This window comes from Muscardinus avellanarius (genome assembly GCF_963383645.1).
Source record: "Muscardinus avellanarius genome assembly, chromosome: 19".
NCBI lineage: Eukaryota > Metazoa > Chordata > Mammalia > Rodentia > Gliridae > Muscardinus > Muscardinus avellanarius.
The window spans coordinates 4,361,600-4,373,889 of NC_137805.1; the positions used below are offsets into that span (position 1 = coordinate 4,361,600).

The 12,290-nt window shown below is 37.3% G+C and overlaps 1 protein-coding gene across 2 annotated transcripts in view; it reads left to right on the forward strand.

Annotated features, from left to right (window-relative positions):
• SEL1L2 (SEL1L2 adaptor subunit of SYVN1 ubiquitin ligase) overlaps positions 1-12,290 on the forward strand; it is a gene marked incomplete at both ends in the record, with an annotated part of 138,672 nt that overhangs the window by 39,179 nt on the left and 87,203 nt on the right. For both annotated transcript variants that reach the window (XM_080716068.1, XM_080716069.1), the window contains one exon: positions 10,212-10,377. In XM_080716068.1, the coding sequence (XP_080572194.1) occupies positions 10,212-10,377 (166 nt within the window). The remainder of the gene's footprint in view (positions 1-10,211; positions 10,378-12,290) is intronic.

The following is a 12,290-nucleotide window of genomic DNA, read 5'->3' on the forward strand; positions in this document are numbered from 1 at the left end:
TATGTTGTATCTTTATTTTCATTTGTTTCTAGAAATTTGATTTCACCTCTTACATCTTCTATGACTCATTTTTCATTCAGAAGTGTGGTATTCAGTCTCCACATGTTTATGTTGTTTCTCTGGGTCTTTTTATAGTTGATTTCTAGTTTCATTCCATTATAGTCTGGAAAGACACAGGGAAGTATGAAACATTTTCTGAATTTGCTAGTGCTCATTTTGTGTCCCAGGATGTGATCTATTTTGAAGACGTTTTTGTGAGCAGTTGAGAAAAATGTAAACTCCACTGTTGTTGGGTGAAATATTATATATGTGTCCAACAGGTCCATTTGATTAATGGCGTTCCTTAGCTCTGAGGCTTCTTTACTGACCTTTTGTCTGGAAGATCAATCAGTCTAATGTTGTGAGAGGTATGTTGAAGTCTCCCAGTATTATTGTATTGGGATTTACGTGTGACTTCATGTCACAAAGAGTTTAATTTATGAAAGTAGCTGCACCTATGTTTGGGGCATATATGTTGATTATTATTTCCTCTTGCTGGATTGTTCCTTTTACCAGTAAAATATGATGTTCATCGTTCTTCTAATAAGTTTGGGTTTTAAGTCTAACTTGTCTGATACCATAATTCCTACTCCTGCTTGCCTTCGAGTTCTGTTAGCATGAATTATCTTGCTCCAGACCTTCCCTTGAGTTTGTTACTATCTTTTCTTGTAAGTTGTGTTTCTTGTAAGCAGCAGATGGATGGATTCTGGTTTCTAATCCATTTTGCCACTTTATGTCTTTTTATTGGGGAGTTGAGGCCATTTACATTCAGTGTGATTATAGAGAGATAACTTTTAATTCCTAACATATTAAGATTTTATTTCATTTGAGATAATGTTTATTCTTCTTTGCTTAGCTGTCTGCTGGATGGGAAATCTTGTTTCTTTGGTTCTGGCATGTATTACCTATTTCTTCTTTGCAGTTAATCTCCTTGAGTATTTTCTTTAGTGCTGGTTTTGAAGACATAAATTCCTTCAGTTTGTCATGGAAGCTTCTTATTTCCCCATCTAATTTGATAGATAGTTTTGCTGGGTAGGAAATTTTGGGCTAGAAGTTGTTTTCTTTCACAGTTTGGAATATGTTACTCCAAGCCATTCTGGCTTTCATGACTTGGTTTGGGAAGTCTGAAGGGATTCTAATGGTTTATCTCTGAATGTCACTTGGCATTTTGTTTTTGTTGCCTTTAAGATTCTCTGCTTGGCTTCTACATTGGTCATTTTGACAATTATGTGGCATGGGGAACCTCTTCTCTGATCCTGTCTAAAGGGAGTTCTATAAGTTTTCTGGACCTGTGTATCAACCTCTTGCTCTATGTTTGAAAAATTTTCTGCTATTAATTTCCTGAAGAGATTATTGATCCCTTTGGTTTCACCTTCTTTTCCCTCCTCTATTCCAATTATTCTTAGGTTAGCTCTCTTAAAATGGGCCCATATTTCTTCAGTGTCAAATACCTGTTTTCTGATTTTTTTCAAAGTTATAAATTATGTGTTCATTTTTGGAGTGATCATCTTCTAGGAGTGAGATTCTATTCTCTGTGTGGTCTACTCAACTGTTTATAGTTTAAACTGATGCATTTACTTCAATGATTACATCCTTTATTTCTTTTAGACTCTCTCCAAATCCTTTTCAAAGTCCTATATATCTTTTTTTTTTTTTTGGTGGTACTGGGGGTGGAACCCAGAGGCTTTCTATCTCCAGGCTATGCTCCCAGACCTATTTTATATTTTATTTGGAAACAGGGTCTCACTAAGTTGCTGAGAGCCTCACTAAGTAGCTGAAGCTGGCTTTGAACCTGTGCAATCCTCCTGTCTCAGCCTCCCAAGCGCTGGGATTATAAACCTGGACCACCATGCCTGGTGGTCCTGTATTATTTCTACAGTTATATTCATGATTTGATCTTCTGGAGATCTCTGAATTTCTGTGTTATCAGGTTCTGATATTGTGGGTTTGTGGGTGTTCATTTCTCTATTGTTTTTCCTCCTTCTCATGATTTCAGAAGTTTGTGCTTTCTCTAGGTTCTTACCCAGGTCACCACAACTTCACTCAGGGTGCTCTGGACCTCGAGTTTGTGGTAATCTTCTCATTCACCACTACTTCTTTACTGGGTTGCATCACAAAATCTCAGACCCAGGGAGTTAATCAAGGCTGCGTGAGACTGTGGGGGTGCCAGGCTGGGTGTTTTTCCATGAGGAGCTGTGAATAGGGTGTGATATCTCTGCCACTGCCACTCCTTCACTGGGTTGGACTGCAAAATCTCAGACCCAGGGAGACTATCAAAGCTGCGAAGGTCCCTGGGGGTGCAGTGCTGGGATTTCTCCTTTAGGGGTCCCAGTTTTACTTGTCGTTGTTTTATGCATTTATCTAGAGCTGTTGCAGGCGTGGTAAACTCTCTGCCACTGCTGGCAATCTCACATCACTTTCTTGTGGCATCTTGTTCATCCACTTAGACAAGAAACCGATGTGGAGGTGACAATCTACCCTTGGTTTGCCATCTAGGTAGGCCTCACTGGTGACCTTAATAAGCACTGATTTTTCATTTGCTGTTTCTCCAGATAAGTTTTTAAATAGAATTAAGTGTATTTCACAGAGCCAAGAAATAATGTGTATTTGGAGGGATGTGTGCTAGGAAAGATAAAGGGTTATAGACAGTAAGTAAAGCAAGAAATGTCTTTGATCATTGAGCTCTTAGAAAAAGGAAGTCATTGGCAGACAAAAGATCTTCACTTTCCAGTTCTTCAACTTCTGCCCTAATCATCATTTATAAAGAATGATGCACAATTTGTAATCAATATCAAACATGACTCACTCTTACTCTACTCTTAGATAAATACATTCTGTTTCTTAGACAAATACATTCTGTTTTCTATATATAGCTGCATAATATCTATAGCTGCATAATTTGGAGATAATATAGATACAGGTATGGGTGGGAGAAGACTTTGATTTCCTCCAAAATTCTCCTCTGCCCCCATTTTTCTCCATCCCTGTAACTGGGATCTCCATATACTCAGTCTAGCCAAAGACCAAGAAGTTCCTTTTGACTTTGTCATGTCTCTTATCCCTATGTCCAGTCCAGTTCCTATCTGGCTACTTCTAAAGCATAGGCTAAATTTGTCTCCACTGCTTCTGCACTCAGCTGAGTCATATTATCCCTCACCTAGTAGTTGACAGCAATAGTCTCCAACTGTTCTGCTCCCACTCTTAATGCTGTGCAGTCTGTTCCTCACAAGTCAACCAGAATGGTCTTTTCTTCTAAAATGTAAATCAGAGCACGTCACTTAAAACTCTCCAGTAGCTTCCTCTTTTGCTCTGAATAAGATACCAGCTCCTCACTCTGCCTCTATATGACATGACCTATTACCTTTCTTTTATAATTCTCTCCTTAGCTCACACTTCTTCAACCACTTGGGCCTTATTTGCATTTTGGAACAACTATGTTTCCACATTACATTAGGACATTGGTTCTTACTATTCCTTCTGCCCAGATATGCTTTGCCTCCGTATCTATGCAGTATGGCTTTTATTGTCATTAAATTATTGGTTGCAATGTCACCTCTTCAGTAACGCTCTTATTGGGCACCCAATCTAAATTGGCCATAACCAGGCCCTCTTCTCCCTGCATCTCACCCTTTACTTCTCCTTGCTTTAGTCCCTCTCTAGCATGTCTGATACTAACTTGATCATTTACCAGTTTACTGGTTATTGTCTGTCTTCTCACAGAAACATGCTAACTCTATAAGATCAGAAAATACTTCTGCCGTATTTGTCACTGTTTCTTCAGTTCCTAGTGAGTATCTAACCTGAATGTGTTGATGAATTAATCAATGCTTTCCTATAGCTGTTAAAGGTTTCTTTGTTACTTGATTATTTTATATTTGCTTCCTCCCAAAGCTATTAGAGGAGGCCATTAAAGTCCCTTTTCCATTTGTCATGCTGTTATTATGAAATTCTATTAAAGTGTGGGTCAGGGCTAACATTTTCAGCATCTGGTACAATCCAGGCAGCAACAGGAGCCTAGAATATGCTAGAATTACTATTCAGAGCCTTTGAATAAAGTTAGTTCAAAAAATTTATGGCTTGTAAGTATTTTCTACTAGTAAAAATGATTTAGATATTCTGCTTAAAAGATTTCTAAAAATAAAAACAAATAATGCTTACTATTTCAAAAATTAAAATAATGTTTACTAATTTCCCAGGCTCAGGACATCTTAGTTCACCGAGGAACAGAGCAAATTAAATCCAGAGGATCTAAGTCCTAGTAACTTAAAATCTGAAACAGAAATACATTTATTGACACATAAAACAAACAGTCAATATTGTAATAATAGCTAATATTTATTTTTTACTATATATAAAGCTATTCACATGTATTAACTTATTTGATTCTCACAACTCAATGAGATAAGCAATAGTATAACCTCCATTTTACAAAGGAGTAAACTTAATCACAGATGGGTTAATTAATGTGATCACAGACAGTGAAGAAGTGGTGAATAGCTAATCCTATGAGGAGAATATAAGTAAATTTTTAAAATTTATAACTTTTTTTAAGGTAAGAACGATTAGGATGGAAGATTCTGAATAGGATATTTGTTATATGTTAGGAATACTCGAGTTTCTTGTGTCTAAAAAGTAAAATTGTGTTATATTTAGAATACAATGTTAATTATCATCCAGACTAAACAATTTATAAACTCTTATGTCAAATTTCTAGCCTTAGACTGACTCTAAACTAGAAGCTTTTCCGCATGTTAATGCTGTTTTTGTGTGTTTAGTTTTTATGTGTTTTGGTTTTAGGCAAACCATAATAAGGTCTGGATCCTATTTTAGAAATGCCCCCAGGCAAACAGCAGCAACACCAAAAAAACACAATTTAGCCACAAAGAAAGTATTGTTAAATGTGCAGCAAGAATGGAACATGGTGGTACATACTTGTAATCCCAGAACTTGGGAAGCTGTGACAGGAGGATCGAGGGTTCGCAGCCAGCCTCAGCTACTTAGTGAGGCCCTCTGCCACTTAGTGAGAACCTGTTTCAAAATAAAGAATAAAAACTCGGGCTGGGGGTGTAGCTGGAAAGTAGAATTCCCCTGGGTTTAATCCTCAGTATTTCAATACATAAATAAATAAATAAATAAATAAATAAATAAATATGCAGCAAGATGCATTCTAGCCTATCTCTTCAAAGTTCATTGGTCTTTCAGTTTTTCTTGTGAAAGACCCTCCTGTGCTTTAAGAAAACAAAAGCTGAGTGTGGTGGGAAGACAGGAGGATCACAGTTTCACGGTCAGCCTCTGCAACTTAGCCCTCTGCCACTTAGTGAAACCCTGTTTCAAAATAAAAATAAAGTAGAGCTTAGAGTGTAGCTCAGAGAAAGAATGTCCTGGAGTTTGATTCCCAGTATCACAGAAAAAGAAAAGAAATCCTCCCAAATAAAGAAATCCACACTTTGATTAGGTTCTCCTCTACTCAAGGCACTCTAAAAGATATACACAGAAAGTTTTTAAAGTGTCTATAATGAATTGAATAAATAAAGCATGAGATATGTGATATAAAATAATGTTGTTTTAGAGCTTTTGATAACCAAGAAGGAAAGAAACCACGAGTTGAAAGAGGGACTTGGAGAGAAGGACCTTGAGCTGGGCTGTCTTGGTCAGCATTCTCACTGATAGAATCCAAAAAACTGACAACACAATTTAGGGGAGGGGCCGGGCGTGGTGACGCACGCTTGTAATCCCCGTGCTTGGGAGGCGGAGACAGGAGGATCGCGCAGGATCAAAGCCAGCCACACGCGCTGGCTTAGGAGACCCTGTTTCCAAAAATAAAATAGGTCTGGGAGTATAGCCCGGAGATAGACGGGCTTCCAGGAACCCCAGTACCACCAAAAAAAAAAATAGGTCTGGGAGTGTAGCCCAGGAAGTAGAAGGGCTTCTAGGAACCCCAGTACCACCAAAAACAAACAAACAAACCAACCAAAAAACCCATAAAACAAAACAAAACAAAAAAACTTAGGGGAGGGATGATTTATTTGCTCACAGTTTTTTTTTTTTTTTTTTTTGTTTATTTTTTGGAAATTTTGGTTTCAGTCCCTGTGAGGCTGGGGTCTGCAGAGCTCAGTGCAAATTGCATCAGGAAGCAGAGTGTGGGAGAGAGCAAGGACTCTGGTTTCACATCATGGAGGCCAGAAACAAAAGAGAGCAAACAAGCAAGGAGATTCAAAGGCAAGAGTGCAGTCCCTAAGGCCATACCCCCAGTGACCCAATTCCTCCAGTCACACCCCACCTGCCTAGTTTACTGCCCAGTAAATTCATTACCACGGAGTCATTCACTGATGAAATTACAACCCTCATGACTTCACTACCTCAACTCTGAACATTAATACAGGAGCTCCTCAGAGGACATTCTATATGCCTGTATTCTCACTATAACATGGACTTTTGCACAGGAATAGCATTTGGTATAATAGGTAAGAAGAGGTAATGAAAACCATGCAAACAGGGGCAAGGAAGTAGGAAAGAATCTATACTATTTGGGGAACAGTGAGTAGAGGAATGTAGCTGTTTCAGATGTTCTTGTAGGTGTTGGAGTAGTAAGAAATAAGGTTACCATGACATTTTTTAGGACAGACTGAGAAGAATCTTAGTTTTTATGCCAAAGATTCTGAGTTTCTCCTGTAGTTACTGAGGACCTAGAGCTTCTACATTTGGCAAGATATTTATTCAAAGGGATGCTTGAGGGAAATTTATCCCACCTGAGTCTTGAGGAGATAGGAGTGAAGTGGCAGGAGGGTAAGCAAAGGGATAAGAGACTATGGCAACATTGCTTCAACCTCTGGTTGAATGGGCTTTGAAGGTCTACAGACCTTCTTAAACAGTTTGCTGTTTAAGAACTGTAATGTAAGCCGGGCGTGGTGGTGCACGCTTGTAATCCCCACACTTAGGAGGCAGAGACGGGAGGATAGCACAGGTTCGAAGCCAGCCGCGCGCGCTGGGTTAAGAGACCCTGTTTCCAAATAAAAATGTAAAAATAGGTCTGGGAGTGTAGCCCGGAGGTAGAAGGGCTTCCAGGAACCCCAGTACCACCAAAAAAAAAAAAAAAAAAAAGAACTGGAATGTACTCTAAGAATTCTTTATCAGAAAATCGTGCCAGCAATACTTCTGCAATATATTCAAAAACCAACCACCATTACTACTTCCCCCTCTATTATCTTCTTACCTCACCATCAGCACCAATTCTTACCTGACTTATTTAAATTGGCCTCTTTTTTTTCTCAACCTTTCTACAACATAAAATATTCTCTGCACAGCAGCCAAAGTGATCCTTTTGAATTAAACCCAGCCATCTAGTCACTATCACTCCTCTGCTCAGAATCCTCAAAGGTCTCCCATCCACATAGAGCACCACTTACAATCCCGAGCCTGTCCTCAGAGCTGCCTCTCTGCCTTCTTGCTGAGCACTCTTCCCCTTTACTCAACCAGCTGCTGCTGCGCTGTCTTCTCACACACCTGTGCTCCTGCAGCAGGCCTTTTCAATTGCTCTTCCTATGTCAAATAGCACTTTCATCCTTCATCTCCTTAGTCTTTCTTTAAAAGCCTCATTTGATCAGTTTACTATTATCTTCCTTGTCAAAAAATCAGCTTCATGAGGGCAGAGACATTTCATCCAGACCTTATAACAGGGCCTGAAACAGATGCTCAGTAAATATTTGTTACTAAACTATAAATTTTTGGACACTGTGGAAAGTCAGAGAAAAACACTGACTTCAGTATAGAAAAAGGATGTAGAGATGTCAGACAGTCCCATGTATTTGCCAAGCTTGTACTGCTGCGCTCAACTTAGATTCTACTTATTTTTAAGTTGAAAAATTAAATGTTATTCTTTTAATAACAACATATGATAATTCTTTTACACTAGAGAATTAATGAAACTCATCAAAATTCATGTTCTCTTTGATGATGCCTGGATAGATTGTTTCCCAACCTCTCCCTTAAAGTTAGGTGGGGTCCTGTGACTAATGGAAGGTGGCTGAATGCATGATGTACTACCTCCAGGTCTGATCTATCAAAAAGAAAAAACAAGCCTGGCATGGTGGCACACGCTTGTAATCCCAGCATGTGGGAGGCTGAGACAGGAGAATCACCGTTCATGTACAGCCCCAGCTACTTAGTGAGGTCCTTTGCAACTCAGTGAGAACCTGTTTCAAAATAATAAAAAACAGGACTGTGGGTGTAGCTTGGAGGTAGAATTCCCCTGGGTTCCATCCCCTGTACAGCAAAAGAAGAAGAAGGAGAAGGAGAAGGAGAAAGAGATGACGACAAAACAAATGAATGAAACAAAACAAAACAACAACAACAAAAAACCTTTCTGTACTCTTTCTGCCTTCTGTAATTCACATCTTTTTTTTTTTTTTTTTTTTTTTTTTTTTTTTTTGGTGGTACTGGGGTTCCTGGAAGCCCTTCTACCTCCGGGCTACACTCCCAGACCTATTTTTACATTTTTATTTGGAAACAGGGTCTCCTAAGCCAGCACGCGCGGCTGGCTTCGAACCTGTGCGATTCCTCCTGTCTCTGCCTCCCAAGCGCAGGGATTCCAAGCGTGCGCCACCACACCCAGCGTAATTCACATGTTGAAACTGGTGCAGCCTCTATCCGCCTAGGACCTTGAATGACAGAAGAGCTGCCATTGACCTGAACACCTGTCTTGATTATGAGACATTATAAATTGTGTTTTTATTTGTTGACATGCCATATTTGGGACATATTTTTAAAAATTTTGCCTATTTGAAGTTCAAATTGAACTGAACTTCTGTATTTCTATATTTTTATTTGCTGAACCTGTCCATACAATGAGAAGAATCACACTCAAAGCCTTTATATGTCTACTTAGAAACTTGTACATGATGTTTATAGCAGCACTACTCATAGTAGCCAAAAGGTGGGAACAACTCAAGTGGATGAATGAATAAGTAAAATTATCTACATAAGCAATGTTATTTTGCCATAAAAGGGAGTACAGTGCTGATACATGGATTAACTTTGAAAACAGCATCTTAAATAAAAAAAAGAAAGATATCACCCTAAATGAAAAAAAAGCTGATAAAAGAAAGGAAAGAAGAAAGAAAAGACAAACAGTGTGATTCCATTCATATGAAAGTCCACAATAGGGAAATCTATTGAGAAAGCACATGATTAGTGATTGCTTAGAATGAGGATACAAAACATGGGGGAATAAGAAGGGTGATGGCCAAAGGACTTGTGGTTTCTTTTTGAGGTAATAAAAGTGTTCTAAAATTGACTGTAATATCTGTGAATATTCCCCAAACCATTAAATTGCATACTTTAAATTACTTAACTTATGTTTTGTGAATTGTCTCAATCAAGCTGCTTTTAAATGAAATTTTTACTTGGCTACATATCTCTGCATGTTCTGGCCCCTGATCACTGCTCTGTTGTGACCACATAGAAAGGGTTTAAGCATTTCAGAATGTGGTCTTAGAAAGAGGAAGTTTACATTGTGACACTGAAATTAAAAAAAAAAGAGAAGAAAAAGGGAAACAGAAAACCTTGACTCCTCTTAGAAGCACTGATTGGCAAACATCTTTAACTTTCTAACATAACTTATCCTGAAAATATATGTATATCATGAATATCTACCTCATAAGGCTTTTTAATTTTCTTTCTTAAAATTGGCACTATTTACCACTACTCAAATACAACTCCAAACTCATCACCCTAATTAAAATAGATTAATTATATAACTTCTGGAAAACAGGAAAATATTTTTACAGTTTTTAATACACACAATTCATTGTAAATTTGTTGTAATGTGTAAGGCAATATCAGCAGCTTCATTGTTTAAACTCACACAATTGATATTACCATGACAACTTAGCAGTAGAAGAGCATATTGGTCAAATTCTCCTACTATTTTATTTATAATATTGAGCTTTTCAGGTTTAACTCTGCAGTTCAAACGACAATGTAATAGGTTTAAAAAGTTTTTATTCATAAAATATATGGATTCCTAAAGTGAAGTGAGCCATGTGTTATTTTGGCTTGAAAAACGCAAAAATCAGAGTAATTAAGCATGTACTTTTTCCAAAAATAGATGAATTTTTTACTTTCTTGTTTCATTTTTCAAAATAACAAATGAACAAAAAACCTTTTCTTTGTAGGTATCGGTGAACAAAGTCAAACAACTTTTATCACATATATCGGGTGGAAGAAAATCAAGTAAACTAATCAATAAAAGAGAATATATCTTAGGAAAGAGGAAGCAACGGAAATTAAAAATGAAAGAAATTCAGAATAAAGATTTCTTGAAAAGAAATAAAAATCACTGTAAGTAGAGTACCCTCTGACAGAAAAATTTAAAGTGACTTTAGGTAATCAAAATTCAAATTTTAGAGCTGCTTACTAAGAAATCTTAAGATATCAGTCATAATTACACATGCACATAAAAGCCTTATATTCTATCAGCTTCTGCCCCCTCTTAGATCAGAATTTGTACTAATGATAATATGCAAGGTTGATAATCATGTCTCATGGTGAAAACAATATTTGAAATTTGAAATTATGAGTAAGTTGATCGTGGTGGCCCATTCTTGTAATCCCAGTATCTGGGGAACTGAGACAGGAGGATCGAAGATTTGCAGCCAGACTTAGCAACTTAGCAAACCCTATTTCAAAAAATAATTTTTTTAAGTAAAATAAGTTAGGGCTGGGAGTGTAGCTAGGAGGTAGAATACCTCTGGGTTCAATCCTTAGTAACACACACACACACACACACACACACACACACACACACACACACACAATTATGTGAGTGAAATACAATGTAGTACCTGTTTTTTCTAGTCTAGCAGTCTAAAATTCTTCCTAACAATATGCTTAGTTGTTAGATTTCTCTGCATGTAAGAATGTTCTAGAAAATATAATGTCTCCACAGAATGTGTATACAGAATTTAATTGGTGTACAATTAAAAAATTTAGCCGGGCGTGGTGGCGTACTCCTGTAATCCCCGCGCTTGGGAGGCAGAGACAGGAGTGTCGTGCAGTTCAAAGCCAGCCTCGCTGGCTTAAGAGACCCTGTTTCCAAATAAAATGTATAAAATAGGGTTGGGAGTGTAGCCCGGAAAGTGCCACCAAAAATTAAAAAATAAATAAAATAAAATAAAATAAAATAAAAATCATTTTCAACATTGTTTAGTGCATGAAAGCTTTCTCTTTTCTATATATATGAATTCCTATTTTACTATTATTTCTGTTTTACTATTTTGCTATATTTAAATGTAAAGGGAATTTTTTCTGGCAAAATAATAATGGTATTATAATGGTATTCTAAAAATATGTCCTTATCTAATTTTATTTTAAATCTAAATCACATACATTGAATCATTTATTTAATTTTTTTATTTTGTACTGCTGGGAATTGAATCCAGGGGCATCCCACCGTCTATTTTATTTTTTACTTAGAAACAAGGTCTTGCTAAGCTGCTGAGAGCCTTGCTAAGCTGCTGAGACTAGCTGTGAACCTGCGATCCTCCTGAGCCTCTCAAGTGCTGGGACTCTAGGCGTGCACCACCACAGTGAGCTATGACCTATCTTTTATTTGGCATAGTTCTACTGATTGGCATTTCTAGTTTAAGCCACACCCAAACTGCATCATCTATGCTTTCCCATCTCTGGTTTCCTCATTTCCCTCCTCACATGGAATGAGGAACTAAAGACATATGGAACAATTTTGTGCAGAATGCTTCTATATTTTTGCAGACTTCTCCCCCAGTCATTTAAAGATGCCTCACCTACAGTTAAATTAGATAATTTTTAGCAACTCTCCATTTTCAAATTTTTCATAGTACTTTAATGAATTTACATAGACACATTCATATATTCTTTTTATTATTTAATTAAATTACATAATTAAAATAACAGCTAAATTGGTAAAAACAAATTTGGGAACAAGTACTTCTGACTTTTTTGTAAGCATACAAGGGATGGAAACAGAGTTCGCATGTGTACTGAAGAATATCCCTCTAGCTGCATGCATTTGGTGCTCCATGGACATAGGTAAATAGGTTGGATAGAGTTAATGTAAGATTCTGATTAATTGGGCAAATAAGGTAAGTAGAATTGGTTAAAAGAGTCACCATTCAAGTGAGACTTTCTCCCCTTATCTTTGAGTGTTATTTCCCATAATGGTATATAATAAGCTAACTCTATTCTATAATGTCCTAACCACTTTTTCCAGCTTA